Below are 18,926 nucleotides of genomic sequence, written 5' to 3'. Positions count from 1 at the left end.
ATCCCTACTTCATAGGTAAGAAAGTGAGGATCAAATACACTGTACAATTGGTTCAGTTAGTAATAGATCGAGTACTTAATAAATGCCAGAGCCAGACCTTGCACACAGGTCCTCTGATTTTCTAACTGATCGTTTCTTCACAGCTACCTTGCTGATTTACAGTTCTGTATGATCATATCCAAAACCACCCAAAATCAAGTTTCCTATGGAAATGATAGTATTAAGTGTTTAAGAGTAGATTATCAACACTAGGAGATGTTAAGGAAAAACAGGGATACTGGGTGTAACTCCTTAACCGTCAATGGTAAATCCAAGGGCAAATTTGCCACAGGATTTGGTGTACTGGCCCCTGAAGCCACTGACCAATTGACTTTAATAACTAATATTCTACTTCCTCTACCCGGTTTTAGTAACACCATATAGAGGCTGCCCTCTAGCCTTCTGTAGCTCTTTTTTGAGATTGTCTATTTAATCCTTATGTGAACATTCTCAAACTCTTGGGTCCATGTATCATTAAAACATAAACCCCTCTATGGCAATGATTGTGGCTTATTCCTCTTTATCATCTCAACACTCAGCACAGTGCAGAGTAGGAACTCATTTAAAAGAGTGTTTCATTGAAATATTTGTGGTTTTGATGGTTTTGTGACTAAAAACACTCATTTATTTGTTCCTGTCATCACTTTTAGGTTGGAGAGACAATTGGCATTAGTGAGGAAATTATGGGTTTGACCATCCTGGCTGCTGGGACCTCCATCCCTGATCTTATCACCAGTGTCATAGTGGCCCGGAAGGGCCTTGGGGACATGGCTGTATCCAGCTCTGTTGGAAGCAACATTTTTGACATCACCGTAGGGTGAGTAAAGATAGTTCTATAAAGGTGCACACCAGCTCCATCGCTGTCTTTGTCTTCTCAGAAGCTGTGAAGACATGACCAGGATCTTTGAGCCTAAAACTAACCAATATTAATAGAAAGTAAAGACTGGTAATATCACTCAATTTCACCAACTCCAGTTACTTTCACCAACTTTAGAAAGTAAAGACTGGTAGTATCACTCAATTTCACCAAAATTAGTCTGATAAATAACTTGAATGGCAGACACCTGAGAAAGTAAAACATGGAATATCATCCTATATTCCTGGAAGAGTTGACCTCTTAAAACTTGAATTTGGAAACTCACTAAAATGCATCTACTCTCTCATTGAACTTCTTGAATAATCTTATACTTTCCTATTACCTAATGGACATAATATTTTTTTTCATTCAATGTTTATATGCATTGTATGTACATTTTATCCATTTAAACTACACAAAGACCCATGAGGTATTTTAACATCCCTATTTTTCAGATAAGGAAACACAAGGGCACAGAGTTCATACAACTAGTAAATAAGATTTGAACAGAGTCTGTGCTCTCAACTATAGCACTATCTGTTCACAAAACCCTGCTCTGATCATCCACTGTCTGAACTACCTTTAAGTTCCAAAGAGGCCCTCTCCTACCATATTCCTTTCTTTATTGGCCCCTGTCACTCAAGAGCCCTTCCTGCCTGAAACTCTAACTTATCCTTTCAATGTCAACTAAAATACAAGCTTGTCTGATTCTCTTGAGCCTGACCTGGGAGCTTTTGCTCCTGTATACTTTCCGCATATGTCATGATCATGTACATCAGTCTGCCTGCTAGACTGTGAACTCTCCAAGAGCAATTATTCACCAAAACCTAATACCTTACCTAATGCATGGTAGTGGCTTAACAAATGTTTGTAGGATGGATGGATGGATGGATAGATGGATGGATGGATGGATGGATACCTTAAAAGGTGTATGTTTTAAAGAAAGAATATCCATAATATAAACAGTGTTTCTCAGTTCTACTGCCTATACATTTAGAGTAGTTATCTTGGTCAATTTCTTGTTGAGAGAGAGAGAGAGAGAGAGAGAGAGAGAGAAAATGTTCTGTAGTTTAAAAGATAAAATCCTACAAATTAGGAAAAATTACAAGTGTTCTAAGCCATATTTGTCATGCTTTTGAAAGATAAATATTCTAGGAAATTGCAAGATGTTTTTATTCATTGTTCTTAAATTGTATATTTAGTAACAAATAAAAGTTTAAAGAAAAATCACCCTGAATTCTGCTACCCGAGAAAAACATTTAGCTTCTGTATGTTTTTTTCCAAATATTTCACAAAGTTTACTTAGGGAATATTCAGTTTTGTCCTCTTAGATGGCTTTTATTTTTCCATTTTAAAGGCATGTATGCCTGTCACTGAGTAGGCATCTATTAGTAAATTAGTATATCAGCTATTTTTCTAAGCTTATTCATAACTCGTAATTAATATTTTATGGTTTCAAAATATTCCATCTTGTTGCTTTTCAGTTTAACCATTATCCTTTAGTAAGATCTTTTTATTTTTTTCCCAATTTTCTGCTATTATGGGTGTTTCTATGAACATTTTTATGCAGAAAAACCTCCTCTTCAATTATTTTAATTAGGATAAATTCCTTCAAGAAATATTAATGAATTAAAGATGATGAGTATTTTGATGGCTATCGATGTATATTTTTCCAAAACGTCTTTCCCAAGAGTTTATAGCAATTCATAAAGTCCTGGAGTGTAAAGTTTCTTCATAGTCTTGCCTGCATTTTCTTTTTGCTTATGAGATTAATACATACTCATGGTAAAAGATTTAGATAATATATGTAAAATGTAAATAAAAATTAATGATAATCCACCACCCTTTTTTAATTCATGTATTTTTTACATTATTGAAATTGCATTGCTATTTTTTACATGTATCCATTTTAAATATAGAATTATATGATTATTTGCCTGCATCTTCATAAGCTTATTATTTTTATTTGCTACATAACATCATATCAACTTAATAGCTCACTATTTGACAAATTCCCTATTATTAGAGGTTAAGGTATCCCCAATTTTTCACTACTCAAAGTAACACTGAAATAATTATTTTTCTGAATAAACTTATATCTGCATTTCAAATTCTTCATTATGCTTGATCCCTGCCAATAGAACTGGCAGGCCAAAAAGTATGAAGATGTCACTTTTCCCCCAAAGGGTTTTACCTATTTGTAGTACCATTAACCACGACTTCACCAGAATTGTGTGTGTGTGTGTGTGTGTGTGTGTGTGTGTGTGTGTGTGTGTTTTAATAAGAGATGAGAAGTGTAGAAGAAGAGTTCTGGTGGACAAGCCCCTAGCAGAAGTTTTCATTTTTGTATCATCACCACCATGCACTCTTCAGCCCTTCTCTGACTTTCCATTGCTGACCTCAGAATGCCAGGGCTGCCTCCTCCTGCAGAAAGCTGATTTTGCACCTTGTTCTCTGAGCTGGCCCTGTGGAGCCCACCCCTCTCAACATATCCACTGACATATGCACCTCCCAACCAGGCTCTAGTAGGTGATCTGTACTGATGATTGCCATGAGGCTGTCACATCAATCACTTCAGTTTGGCCCAGGTTAGCATATGCACCTGGATGAGGACTTACCTGTGGCAGGCCTTGGGATTTCAAAGATGCATAACGTGTAGGCTCTACCCTCACATGCACTCTCTCTAGCAGAGGAGACAGGTGTGTAAACTCACTGCCCCTTTCACCTCATTGTTTCTCTCATGCTACATGCTTCTCCTTTGGAGAACTTTGTGTTTCAAAAGGGTGCCTCCTCTTCAACACCCCTGAGTTAGACCCAAACTGAATCTTCCCTAGCCATTTGCTGTGGAGTAGGCTCAGCCAGCTGGGTGGCTGGGTCCATGTTTCCTAAACACCATTCCATTGTTAAGCTCAGTGGGTGGAACTCAGCTGCACCCAGCCACTTGGGGATACACACGCCACTGAATCGGGCATCTCAGCTATGTTACTCTCCTACAGAGTCCTAACCTACTCTCGTGGTACACCTGGAAGTCAGCTTTCTTAATGTCTTTTAGGGTCGCCACTCTAGATAGGAAACAAAAGATGTTATCATACTTTAAAAGTCAAATGCAAAGGGGGAGAACACGTATAAAATACACAATAAAGTTTTTAAAAATCACATCACAAATGTAACATACAGTCTTTCTCAAATCTTTCAGAAAGACCTTTTTTACTGGAAAGATTGTCCCATCTTTTCCAAAATAAACTTCAGACGACTATATTGTATCATGGCCCCCGCCATCATCACTTATTTTCACTTGCTTTTAGGTTGTTAAATCATTGCTATACTCGCTTTCTCTCTCCATTTTAAAAAATAATTTTGCCATTTTCACTGCTGATATCCATACCTTTTCATTTGTCTTTTCCTCTTCTAACCCATATCCTCCAGTTCACTTCTTTAGGGCTGAAAGCAACATTTCAATCACAGCTAGAAAAGAAACAAAAAATTATTTCAAATACAATTCAGAAACCACCTCCTGCAGTCACATCTTCGATCTTATTCAACGGTAGAACAAATTCTCTCCATTCTCCCTAACTCGGTCGGGACATAAATAAAGGTTTTTAAAGTTCACCTGCCTCCCTTATGTGATTTCCTGGGCCAGCCATGCCCAAGTCATAGCAAGCCTAACAAGACTCACTATGAGTCATTTCCAGTTATAGATTCCAAGAAGTTAATATTATGTCGTAGGCCTTCTTCGACATGTCTACCTGCTCCTCCTGCCTACCCCTGCTTCTCTCCCTCACAGGCTCCCACTGCCCTGGCTCCTGTACACCATCATTCACAGATTCCAACCAGTGGCCGTCAGCAGCAATGGCCTCTTCTGCGCCATTGTCCTCCTCTTCATCATGCTGCTCTTTGTCATCCTCTCCATCGCCCTCTGCAAGTGGCGGATGAACAAAGTGCTGGGCTTCATCATGTTCGGCCTCTACGTTGTGTTCCTGGTGGTCAGCGTCCTCCTTGAAGACAGAATTCTTGTATGCCCAGTCTCCATCTAGCAGGAAAAGCCATATCTTAAACCGACAGCCTGGATGGTCCCTCCCCGTTCTGGGTTCTAGGTTCCTTGACCTCTAGAGAAGAGGCAGTGTCCCTCCTTGGTGGACGTGAGGAAGGATGGACTCGCACTGGACCGGCTCGCTTCACAGACTGCTTCCACCCTTGCCTACTGAACCGGCTTCATGCAAGAGACAAAGAGAACTGTCCATTTGAGGCTTCTCTCCACTCACCACTGACAGGTACTCCTCGCTGGTCGGAGGTACATTCGTTGTAATGATGCAAACAATGATGGAGGCTGTGTATATACATATAAAATATACATTTTATACATAGATGCACATGAACACACTCTGCCTGTTCCTGTAGTGTACCTCTCCTTCCAAGCCTAGAGAATAATGCATACCTGTATACAAACACAAAGAAACATTATATATATATAAAATTATATATAAATAAATACAAATGCATCTTTTCAGGGATAGTTCTAGTATATTTATAGTACCTATTTGAAAAGGGGCATCAACCTTTGGTCTGAGCTTTACCTCTTAAGCGCAAGAGGTGAACTAAGGGAATCATTGCTGTGACCTTCAGCCTACCTTGGACTTATTGGGATCTTGCCTGGTGAGGTGGGTGTTTTAGGGAAATAGGTTGCAGGAGTAAGGGCTGGGTGGAGAAGGTCTGTAGGGGACCTGAGTTGAGCCCTCCAAAACATTCCCATAAGCCAAACAGCAAAGACTTTCTGTCAACCGCCACTGGGGTGCACTGACCAAACCCCATAGGGTTACTTGGGACAGACAGAGGTAAAACCCAGACTGGGTGGGTACTGGTCTGTGGGCAGGAGGAAGGTGACCAGGGTTGGGTTTTTCTGGATTTTTTAATACATATACATATTTCCCCAGCATGCAAGTAGAAACTATGACTGCAAACCAAATTAACGCTCTTCTAGGTAGGACAGCGAGACTATACAAACTGAACCTCTATTGTTCCAATGCATGTCCCTGTTATCATCAAAAGAAGGGAGGCAAGTTTAGCTGTGATCGTCATTTAGATATATTTTGATGCTAAGGGCTCACATATAATCAAAATGCTGCCAAAGGAGCCTGGATACGTAATAAGAAATACCATCCAGTAGAGGCGCTTAGTGAGACTTGCCACCTAATGGGAATGAAAGGGCACACTTCTTTAAAGCATCTTCCCGTGTGGTCATAAAGGGCTTCAGTATCTGAAGAAGTCATTATTCCTTAAATAGAACTAAATCAACTCTAATCAATACTGCCTGGGTTGAGATATTTAGAGAGGTTTGGAAAGGCATGTGTTTGCACACTTAAGATGGTTTCTGAGTCTTATGTCTAGTGGTGTCAGGACCAGGATTTGTTTAAAGCCCATGTAACATCCATGTCTCTCCTGCTATCAGGACCCTGTCTGGGACTCTTTCTAGCTTCCAGAGAACACCGAAGACTATACTTAACGGCTTCTTTACACTGACTTCAAGCCAATTACTCCAAGGTTTTGATTTCCTCATTTTGCTCAGCATTCATGGGATAATTTCGTGGCATTCGTTCAGTGCCCCCAGGTTCTGTTTGACACCTTATATGACTTCTCAGGTCTATGTCAGTAGAAAATAAAACCGGCAGGGAAAAAAAAACAGGCAAACTAAATTGATGAAAAAATATGCACTTTTTCATTTTCCCAAGTTAAGCTTTTCCTAAAATCAGTAGGAAAAGTCAATAGAGGATGGCTCATTGTTCTGGCTCATCCTACGTCTAACTTGGAACATACCATACATGGAGAACTGTACCATATGTGTTCTTGTCTCCAGTCTATTGTTTCACTGATTTTGTTGTGAGCGCATGCCTCCTAACATAGGAAGACAGGATGCAGAACTCACAGCTGAAAAAAGAAGGGACCTGACGGCCCTAGATCAACCTCATTAGTCCCTCCACAAAACCTTGGCTCGCTCAACAGAGCATGGCGATAGATCAGCAGTACCCATCATTGCTCTTCACCCACAAGCAAAAAGCACTTCTAAGTGGAGGCCCATTAGGAAAACAAGAAATCAGGATGGCTGCCGCCCAGGAAGCTAGCTTTCAAGTCCCTCCAACTTTGCAAAGTCTAGTTTTCAGATGTGTGAGAGAAACCTGCATCTTGTTCATCAAGAATTTGTGCTACTTCCATCTAGTGAAAGAGAATGAGTAAGTGAACTTTGAGTTAAAAATTGGTTGTTTTCCCTGTGCATGACTTGAAGAGGAGCAAAGTTGGTTATTGCGTGAATATGCATTATCGACTAGTTTGTTATTAGAGAGGTTTGAATAGGTGACTTTGACTCAACTACAGATATGTAAAACTGGAAAGGATGAGGGAAAGCTGGTGCAGCCGTGTTTCTGTTCCAGCACTTCCTGATGCCCCGCCTGCCCTCTCACTTCTTCCCAATAATTCCTAGCTGAGCAACGACTTATCCAAGTAGCAATGGAGCTCTTACTTGCCCTGGAGCTCCATTTCACAGGGAGTGCTGAAGTCATTAATGAAAATTTACATTCGAGAAGACAATATTGCAAAGCCAAGTTGCCACCTCATTGATTTCACTGAGCACAAAGTATACAATTGCAGTGTTCCCTCGCTGGCTGGTGTACTGGCACCTTCTCCCTGCCACTGTTTGCCCCTGGTTTCCCCTCATTATGTGTCTGTAGGGTTATGTGTGGGTTAGGGAACATCCAAGGAGAAGTGTATGGGATGCAACTGTAGATCTTCAAAAGCATTAAAATCATTAACATAAGAAAGAACTTTCCACATCATGGTTTCCTGAGGAGGTCATCTCTAATGCTTTTTCTGCATGACTGTGTATATACATATACATATATAAATAGAAATACATACATGTATCTTTATACCAGATATATATGTACATACGCAATATCCCTTACATCATCACCAATCATATTCAGGATTCAAAAGAAGGAAGCATTAAGTTTGCCACAGTGACGGAAAAGGAGAGTCACACTCACCAACAACCTAAGAGAACATTTCTTCCTGATCTCATAAGGTTTGTTCTGTGCACATGCTCTTACAAACATACACATTTGTACCCACTCCATATATTTTCCCACCCCGAGAATATAGATTTACAGCCTTACAGAAATGGCCAACCATAATCCCACTGCTGATGTAGAGGCAAAAAAATACACAACAGAAAACTACAGGGGGGAAAAATTAGACTGCAGACATTCTCTTTGCTTCCCTGGAGCAGGGTATAAAATAATATAAAACTTTCAAGAGCCAACTTCTTACTGCTCAATCTAAAATAAATGAGCTGGAAACCAAATAGGTCCTTTTATTCACAGCAAACGAAGCAGGTCTTGCTTGTTGTCATCTCCCCTGTCTCCCTAAGCAGCCTCAGGACGGGAGAGCAAGTTGGCTCAAACTGAGAGTACTCAAAAGAACCTTCTAAATTGTATCTGGGAATGCCCATGATGAGTCTAGCTGCCCTCTGATTTTGACTAGCTCTTGAAGAACTGAAACTGGAGATTAGATGGTATTTCTGAAATCTCCCAGGCCATAAGCTGAGCCAGGCAGTGACAGATCAGAAAAACACAGTACATGTGCAGGGACTAAGGGGTAAGGTTATTTATCAATTTGGCAGATACAGCAGAATATCTTAAAGCCTTTTCGGGAGATTATAAAAAGAGGCAAGGACTGTTTCATATTTGGGGGAAATGCTTTGTAAGGCAGTTAACAGGTGTCCCTTGACAAGGGCCATCATAATTTACTTTCTAGGGAAGACATGAATTAGGTGGTTTGGAGTCCTTTCAGCAAAACACAGCTGCCTCACTGATGAGACATTTGATAATATTAATGTACATCCATTCCTGGGCAGGAAGAGAGTTGGCAAACTCCCCGCCATTGCTCACAGCTCTTAAACTGCCTCCTCTTTAACAGGGAGATAGGAAATGAGCTATAAAGAGAAGCCCCCCTCCCACACCACCTTAACAAAAAGCTGACCAAGGAGATGACAACAGACAGAGCTGCTGGCCAGATAGACAGTTGGAGAAGATGAGACTTCTGTTAAATGCTCTGCTAAAATAAAATTACTGGGTTGGAATATCTGACATGGGTCTGATGACCTACCTGAATACAAATGTTTCAGAAAACTTCAGTATGCTTTCTTCCCTACATCTACCAACACACACACACACACACACACACACACACACACACGCACGCACACAAGATGATGAGGATGCCAAGCTTCCTTGCACCTGAACAGATTGTTACGCCATTAATTAAGTGGCCATATTATAAGAGGCAGCTCTGTTCCAAAAGAATAAAAGAGAGAACGTTCTCTATTCTGGAGAAATCAACTGTCTCCTGAAAGCTCGTTATAGAAGCTAATGCTCATTCTTGCTAAGCCAGATCTTATGTAACCATCTGGCCTAATATTTTTAAAAGACAACATCAGCTCCTATAGCTCTCTCAGCAATATTGTCTTCAATTAGTAGGTAAGGGGTTGTCATTAAGAAAGAATTCATGGCGGAGGGGATGACTGGAATAAGGAAAGGAAAGGAGAAATTAATTTACATTCACTGGGATTCCCAAGAGAGCAAGTGTCACATTGATATATACATATCCCTATGTAGTTTAAAATAACTACAAATTTAGGCTTTTTTTAAACAATTACAAGAGCCTATATAGAGTCCCAGATTTTTTTTTAAGTCCCCTTCTCAAGGAGGTCTTGGGCAAGATAGGTAACGTACCCCTTGTGCACAACCTATTTGACTTTAGCTCTTTGCCTTTATATCTTTGTGTTTCTTTTATAATCTCACAGCTTCGTATTCTTTGAAATATACAGCAGACAAGAAAAGCAATAAAGGGCACACTCACAGCCAGCCAAACTCCATTACTTATTATTACACCATCACAATATTTTTTTCACTTCCCCGGGAGCTTTAAACCTGCACGGGCTGCGGCATGGAGAATTAAGATGTTTGTCTAACTCATAGGTACACTCATGTTTGCTGTGGAAGAAGTAACACATGATTTCCACCTCAACCGTCCCCAAAAAAATATTGCCTGCATTACCATTTTACATACCTTCCTACATGCAAGGGATTGGCCTTGCTCATAACCACCCGAATTCCACAGTGATCTTTAATCTGACTAGTGACAACTTTGTTTAAAAAAAGAGCAAGAAAGAGCTACACAGAACATACCAGTCCCCAAGTCAGCCAGTTTTTTAGACACAAAAATGACCTTGTAATTATGACTAGATAGACAACTATGTTCAAATGTGTGAGAGACTGTGTGCAACAGCAAATTTTCTAAACAAAAGCACTTTCACTAAGTGATTGATGGACAGACTGGAAAACCATAAATAATTTTTTTTAACTGATAAATATCTAAGTCTGAAAAAAGGTCACGGAATTTGTTAAAGGCTTAATTCCATTAAGAGAGCATGTCCAACCTGTCACCCTAATCTAAAGGACAACCCTTTTGTGGGAGAGGGGTCCTGGCATAGATGTTCCTGGTATAACCTAGTTCCATCAATTAATAACATTAACAACCATCAGCATCATAAAAGTCTCCATCCAGGTGAACCCAAGCCCCTCAAGTTGATGACTTAACCTATTTTTTTTCTTTTTGGCAGAAAAGAACTGCATCTGGGCACTCTTCACTATTTACCCCTGACACAGTTGAGAGTCACCATTATGTGACCTTTTATCTGTTTTCATCAAAAGTATCTTTAGATTTTTATTTCTGCATCATTTTACCTAACCTTCTTAATAATTTTTACAGTTTATCTCCACTAAGCCTTTTTAAATGCTAAAAGTATAAGGTCTGAACATGGCTGAATTACAGCCTCGAACTTAAAGCTTTGCTCTCTTTTTATGTACCCCTCGGCTATCCTTACCTTTTAGGGACTCACACTTTATTGCTAATTCACCTTAATCTTGTGTTTCCTATGACTCCTGTATCTGTCTTCCAAGACATTCGAACAAAGTGCATTTCTCAATTGGCCCCAGAGCATTGAATAGGCGTCTTATCTACTATGAGCCACTCTCCACTTGGCCTTATGTAGTTCCAGTCTGTTTGTTTCTAACCCCACGTCCAGCCTCCAAGTCCCATTTGGACCCAGTTCTTACTCCCCTTCAAGGTTCTCACCAAGAACCTCCCAGTTTACTTGCACCTGGCCAATTTAATGGGCATTTCTCCATCTCTTCATTAATGCTTATATTAAAAAATGCTAGACTCCTACCCCCAACAACTCATGTTTTGTGTAATCGGCACTTCTTGGGGAGAAATCCCTCCTAATTGCTACTAAACTGTGAACAGAATTCACAACCACAAAAGAGCAGAGTTGCAGAAATACCCTAAGTGCACTGACAGGCATTTATTCTCCGGTGAGAAGTATGAACCCTAGGTGCAGCAATTATCGTGAAGCTGGTGAGGTCAAGCTCATGAGCTTCATTTTAAGGTCATAATCCCACACTCACAAAGAACTCAGAATATAAGAGGCATCACTGGAGATCATTCAGAAACTCTGGACCTGCCCTTACCTGCATTGATTTACCAAAAGGAATTTATATTTTCGCTTTAAATAGGAAACAGGAAATGGTTGGACCTCCTCTTATCACCGAGTGTTGCCTTTACTTCCTTGGCGTAGTAGGTTGGATAGGAATTGTAAGGTTGTTGATTGGGGTCCTGGCCCAGGAAAATGGGCCGCATTTCACCAAAAGGGAGGGAATTTGCTCCTGCATTCTCATATACTGAGTTGCATATTCCTTTATAATGGATCCATAAGTAACTAAGACTTTGGGACTGAGAGTTTTCTAAAACACTCAACTAGCCAAAAGAGAATATTTTTAAAATCATGTCTCACACAGAAAAAGAATGAAGTCTGAATCCCTGAATAAAATTATTTTAAGGATGAAATTACATGCATGAATTAAGGATACATAATTCCTTGCCATATAATTAAATGAGTCTTTAATTCTCATCAGAATAAAACTGAAGGACAATGGATGCCTTTTGGGCTTTTTAATTTTTTAATATTGCACTTTATAGTACTTCATAAGAGACAGTTGTCTTAATTAAAGCCATAGAATACCAATAATACATATATTCAGGGCTTCTGAATATAGTCAGTTGATAAGCAGTCCACGAGTCATTCCTGTTTTGTATTGTTTGTTGTAAATTGGAGTTTATCTGTTCTATTTTTTACTGCATACAATTATTATCCTAGACAATCTTAATCTACTCATAAATTTTAGATGTGTACTTTAAAAAAACTCTGAAAATCAAAGAAATTGTTCATTTCACAAAAGTATTCTTCATTTTCAAAATCGCTTGTTACACAGATCCTTTAAATAGCAAGTTCGGATACTATATTGAAAATAATTCCTTTTTTAAAATCACAGATTTACTACTTTTTAGGAATCCATTTGTTATGTAAAGTGAGGTTCACCCCCATGGAGAGCGAAATGGATAATTAGCAAATATATACCTGAGAAATTTAAGGTTTGTTTGAGTTTTTACATAAATATAAAATGGGTCTAAGAAGTTCCCTTATAAAAATGGCAAAGAGAGATATACAATTTATCAATAAGTTCTTATGCTTAAATTATAAACCTTCCATGGGAGGACATATAAAACAGCAGACTTCATGATGCATTTGGTTTTTTTTCCCCTTTCTGCTAAAATATATAATTTCTGCCCTACTATGATAGACTTACACACATATATACACAGATGTCCGCACAACTAAAAGCTTTAATGTTTCACTTCATTACAACAGTTTATATATAATTTGAGTGAAAGCTAAAAGAATAACTAAAAGCCACTTAATAGCCTAGAAATAGCCACTACAACTGAGTACCTAAATTACTGATATAGAATAAACATGTATATTAAATTGGACGACCCCAATTTTACATTTAAATGGCCATTTGCCCTAAAGAATGTCTGAACCCAGAGCCAATGATGTTCCTGTTAGGGCTGTTTTGTGGTCTGAAAAGTTTCCCCAAAGGGCAAAGACTCTCCATCCAGAAGAGGAAGCCTCGGTTGGCGAAGTGCCCTGGGAACCCTGCGTACAAGTCCACTTCTATGCCCTGCGGCTAGCCTGGATGCTTCTAGCTCGAGTTTGAAAAAACTCCAGAAGCAACAGCTTCCATCTCCCAGCAATCTGCAATCTCAAAGAGCCGTCAAAAATAAGAAAGCAAAAGCTAACTTCCTGGTGTCATGAAGTTGCTGCTAGCACTAAAAGAAAGATAAATTATCCGTTTGTTCTTTGTGTATTATTAAAACAGAGAACATGTCGGCGTCGACCCCAACACAGACATTTGCTTTAGAATACCTAAACTGCTTTTTGGACAGGTGACATTAAAAATATCAGAATGCCATTTTTGTAAAGGATCTTTTTAGGGATAGGTGTCGTCTTATGCTTCCTTTGTTGGCCTACATTTTCAAGAAGCATTTTAGCCCCTATCTGTACCCCTGTGAGAATCCAGATGATGCATTTCCAAATTATTTTTGTCATTTTTTGTGTGTTTTGTTTATTATGAGCAGTTTTCACTGGGTGACAAGATGTATGGAGATTTCGCGTCGGTTTATTCTCTGTGAATGTGTCTGTACATAGACTGAAAGCTATATTTATTTGTACAAAGGCTGTTAGGAATAACATGTTTCTGTCACATGGACTTCACTCTGATAAAGGGCGTTTCTTCACTGTGTTCACGTGACACTTTCCACACCTTTGTGCTTCTACTACCGGTAATCAAAGAATACCACTTTATGTAACTAAGTCTCTGTGTGAAAAATAATAGTAATAAAGTTGACTCAAAGAAAAATGTTTCGTTTTTGGAATACTCTTTACGTTCAGCTAATCGGGACTCTCAGGACCTCAAGAAACCGACACACAGTCATGGAAGCTTCACTGCGAGTATTCAAAGGAGCAAAAGGACAAGCAAGAGTTCATTGCAACTACCACTTATTGCATGCTTACTCATGTCATTTGAGCTCTTAAATATGAGGGGACCTTGTGCCCTGGAAAGACTACTCTAACAATTGGATTTTAATTAATTAAATATGTTGAAATTGTAAATTCAAAAGCCTAGTGTTCCCTAAGCCCGTAAGTTCATTGTAGAAGTCTTGTTATAACTCTAATACTTTCATGTAAAAAATAAGAATTCACAGCCACTTTCTTCTTTGATATACTCAATTAATTGATAAATTTAAAAGATTAAATTCTAAGTAATTAACCCGATTGATAAATGAAGTTCCCCCAGGCATTTTTTAGATTTTATACATTTAATATACCGAATTCTCTCAAATACTACAAAAGCCTGACAGACTTACAAACCTAAAAATCAAAATCTTCCCATGCACTTAAGCAATTTCTATTAATCTGTCACATTATAAAATGTAGTAAACCAATTTATCTTAAACATGTAAATACCATTTACAAGTTTAATAAAAGTCTGCTACACCTTTAAGTTAATATCATGAGTCTAATATAAATTACACATTTCAAATTGTAATCAGATTATCTAATGTGCCAGATTTATTTTAAACACCTTAAAAGACAAATACATATAAAATTTTCCAGTGATTATAAAACTCATTCCTAAACCACACCAATGTATTAATACTATGAATTTGATTTACTTCATTCTCTCTGTATTTCTATAATGTCTCTCCAGGCTTTGAAAAAGCCACTCGACTGATAAGCAGAACTACTATATCTGGCAAGATAAAATGATTGAGCCTGAGTAACAATATGATTATTTATCATTTAGAGACTCAACCCTAGAACATGATACGAGACTCCTGCAAACTACCAAGATGATTCTACTAGAGCCAAAATGAAGCATGTAGCACTCAGGTTTTGAGTCAAATCTGTCTCATGTCTAGAAAGGATCTCTTTCTCACCAAGCCCATGCCTTTCAGCTGGAGTTTTTTGCATTCCAATGGGCATCATTGCCATTACTATTTTTATTTTTATTGAAATCTCTTTTAAAGTTTTGTCTCTCCATTTCAGTAGGTGAATTCTATAGCCCCACCTTGGTGACAGCCGGTTGTTCTATACCTCTGGATTGTTTTTAACTAATGTCTTCATTGCTTGATCAGAGTCTTCATTCAGTTCATAATTTTCTTGTCTGTTCTGACCACAATTCTAAACATTTTATTAACAGCTATGGGTCTACACTAATGCTAAATGCTTTGCATGTATCCTTTCATTTAATCTTCACAAAACCTCATTGGGTTAGGTACCATTATTAGTCCCCATATTACAGAGAGAAATATGAGGACCAAAGTGGCTAAGTAACATGGCCAAGGTCACACAGTGTCAGAATTTAAGTTGAACCCGAATCCTTCTATTATCTAAATTTGAGGGCACACGGCCAAGTTTAAGAAAAGTTTGAAGTCCACGCTCTTCTAATCTCCCTTCCAAAATGAATCCTACTTCTCAGAGAAAAGGATTTATGAGTTACTTTATATTTAGGGAAAAGGTCCAAGACATTTTGACCCTACATTCAACCCCATGATGATTAATAACTCTGGGGTTTGCCCCTAATGGTATTTTTAATGTTTAAGAATGTCAACATTTTATCAGAATATTAATGCTGAGTTCATCAATGCTGATGTCAGGCAATATTCATTAGGTTGATTAAAATTATTGATTAATTATCTATATAGAACAACATTTTTTCCTTTTTATTAAAATTTTCATGGAGACATTGCTTTCTGTGTAAATATTAAAATAGAAATTCGATTCGTCAACTAAGTTTGGTTTTGGGGATAGCTATTGGGAATCTTCTCTATTATTTCTGCTGAGCCCAGTTTTTACCAGTACAATTTTATAGACCTAAATTTCACCAAAAAAAATTTAAGTTTTTCATCAGTTTTTCATCTATAACTCTATAACAGATTTCACTCTTTGGAGATTACGTTGCTAAAGAAAAAGCCATAGTATACCCTGGAATTGCTGAATTTTTCCAGATGCCTCCATCTTTTTGAGAGGACTGGTTTTTCAGTTTGGCCACAGTGATTTATGGCAGTGAAAAGACCTGATTTTCTACAGCATAGCAACCACTCTGCTTGGGGTTTTGTTTTGTTTTGTTTTACTATTCACTCCAATCTTTTAGAAGGTCATTTTCTAAGTTTATTTCTGAGTATAGTCTCAGCTCGAAGTTGTATATTATTAAAATTATGAGAACTCTCTATTTAAACAACAACCAAAAAATTCTATTGTGGTATGCATTTGATTGACTTATAAAACATTAAAGGAAAATATTTCACATAAGTAATTTTTATTAAATTTCATCATGATAAAATTTGTAAAACTAAAAATAAATTACAAAAGAAAAAAATTCTTCTCTCAGCTATTTATGTTAACAATTGTATAAATGGCTTGAAAAAAAAACTCCCCACTTGTCACAAACATCAAGATACTAGAGTCCAAAATCATTGACAGTTTCCAAACATACAGAAATCTTGATCTAAAGTGCGCTGTTATCAGTCCACGGCCATGCTACCCTGAACAAGCCCAATTCCATCTGATCTCAGAAGCTAAGCAGGGTCGGCGCCTGTTTAGTAGTTGGATAGGAGACCACCTAGGAATACCAGGTACTGTAGGCATAAAAATATAAAATAAAATAAAATAAATAAAATAAAATGGGATTGTAAACTGACACGGTCCTTGCAATCTGTGAGGTCAACCAAGGGTTGCCTCACCTAAAGAAAATAAAAATTAAAAAATAAAATAAAAATAAAGTGTACTGTCGTCAGAGTCCAGAATTGCTGGAAAGACTAACTTTGGGTCACCTCTGTGTGCAAATTACTCAACGACTCCACATCAGCAGTTCCTTGTCTATGAGATAATGCTACTATGTTACTAATCCAACATGGGTTGTTGGAAAGAATAAGTGACTTATAACTCTATAAAGTGCCTGGCTCATAGTAGGCTTTTAGTATATGTTAATTCCCTCCTCCCCACCTTATGCAACTTTAAACAAGTTATTATAACCTCTCAAAGACTGAGAAATTCTCTTAAATGCGTCCTTTATTGAAATATCTGAACACTTTCTGAGCTTAAATATTACAGGAGTCCTAACTGTTTATCTCAGTATTCTAATACTATGCACATGAGGAAACTACACACATCTTCCTGGCATGCCACTCATCTTGGTCCCCTACCTACCCTCATCAAGCAATGTGCCAGGTAACCTGGGCATCTAAAAGCCTAGCCAGTTTAGTAACAACGAATCAGAAAGGACTCCATTTCAGTCTAGGTGTCAGGCTCAGCCAGAACCTAACAAATTCTGGAATGCGCCAAAGCCCTCAGGATTCTCACATCTTTTGGAGGTTTTGGCGATCCATACCTGTGAATAACATACTGAAATACTAAACTTCTGCTTGCTCAATCTTGTCTCTAGGGCCAGCTCACACATTAAACGCATTCTGTATATTTCTACAGAGACAGACCTAAGGCATTGCAAACTCAGAGTTGACAAGCACTGGGTGTATTATGCCACTCTGGCTCCCTCACCCACGGCAGACATCAACCATCAATCGCAGACCCGTATCCCTGTGTTTTTTCACCCTAGCATTCCAAGCAGCCGCCAATCGGTCCCATTGGGATACAAGAGAGAACCTAAGTGCCACATTCTAGCCTAACCTATAAATGAGGAAAACGAGGACTAAATAGGCAGTGTTACTTTCCTGAGATCACACTACTAAGCAGTAGAACTAGATGTTAGGTCTGGTTTTTGTTCTGTGTATAGTCTTTGCTGCAATTGCCAAAATGCACCTGAGGTGTCTCATGTGTTGCTGTGAGTGTTATGCATATCCAACCATGATGCACAAGGTGGTGGGGTTGAGGGTTTACCACTAGAAAACTGATAAGAAGCCTTCTCATTTAAAAGGCTTGAGTTAGATCGTTAGTTATGTTATAGCCAGAAAGTGAATAATAATAATAGCAGCATCTAATTAGTGAGAATCATGTAGAAAGAAAGATCTTTGCTGCAAAGATTTAATAATAACATATCCAGTAAATAATAGCAATCACCTTGGGGACAAAAAAAAAAATAAAAGAGTTATGTCCAAATTTGGTCACAAGCTGTTGGAAGATATGCATACAGATCTATCTGCTGCCAGAAGCTAATGACCTGTGTCCTTGAAATAGAATCAGGTTAAGGAAGGTTGTAAACATTCTCACTTTCCTGTTTCCTCTCAGGAGTTCTCTCAAATATGTAATCAGTCCCAGTAGCAATTCCTTTGGACTTTAGGGGAAAAGAAATTTAAAAAAAATGTTTTCCACAAGGAAAGTAATGCTATTTGTTCTCAGTGGCCTGATTCAAGGACAGCCTTTAGAAGAGCCTGGGGAGGTGGCAGAAGACTTTGTCCTGATATCCTCAAATTCCCAATCCAGCCCAGACTATTGCCTAGAATTTCATCTCAGTGCCTTATCACTCCAGCTAAGTGATTCTTAACCAAGAGGCTGCACTTGAAGTGCAGACACACCTGGGGGCTTTTTCAAACTACATGTATAAAATCCAGCCCCTCCTCCAAACTCAGGAAGTGTGCTCTCCCAGGTGAGAGCCAGAGAGAACCATCCAGTAAGAGAGTGCTCCATAACCGGCAGCAGAGTTGGGTGGAAAAAAATTTCAGAATCCCGTTTAGCCTAAGGTTCTGTTCCCTGTGAAAATTATAACTGGCTCCAGGAGGAGTCCATGTCTTTTAGTTTTCCAAATGACTGGCAAGAATGCCTTGTATTTATTTAATAGTAAGTGTTCGGGACCTGCACTGTGCCAGTTACAGACATGAGCACAGGGGGCCCGAGGATAGTGAGATCAGCCTCTGTTCTCAAAGTCTTCACGGTCTACAGAGGAAGAAAGAGATGTGACAATTACAGGACTCATACTAGAATAAGCAGCCCAGGGGGTGGTTCAGAAGCCAGGCTGCTTGAGTTTGAGTCTCAGCTCTCACAAATTGGGTGACCTAAACCTCT

General features: G+C 38.6%; 1 protein-coding gene across 1 annotated transcript in view; it reads left to right on the top strand.

Annotated features, from left to right (window-relative positions):
* The window catches only part of SLC24A2 (solute carrier family 24 member 2), a 216,844-nt gene extending 211,508 nt beyond the window's left edge, over positions 1–5,336 (top strand). Inside the window, exon 11 of the mRNA XM_023533734.1 lies at positions 4,680–5,336. Coding sequence (XP_023389502.1) covers positions 4,680–4,929 — 250 coding nt within the window. The 3' untranslated portion in view covers positions 4,930–5,336. The remainder of the gene's footprint in view (positions 1–4,679) is intronic.
* Positions 5,337–18,926: the final 13,590 nt, after the last annotated feature.

Source organism: Pteropus vampyrus, unplaced genomic scaffold, assembly GCF_000151845.1.
Source record: "Pteropus vampyrus isolate Shadow unplaced genomic scaffold, Pvam_2.0 Scaffold109, whole genome shotgun sequence".
Taxonomy (NCBI): Eukaryota; Metazoa; Chordata; class Mammalia; order Chiroptera; family Pteropodidae; genus Pteropus; species Pteropus vampyrus.
This window is presented reverse-complemented; position numbering and strand designations above follow the sequence as displayed.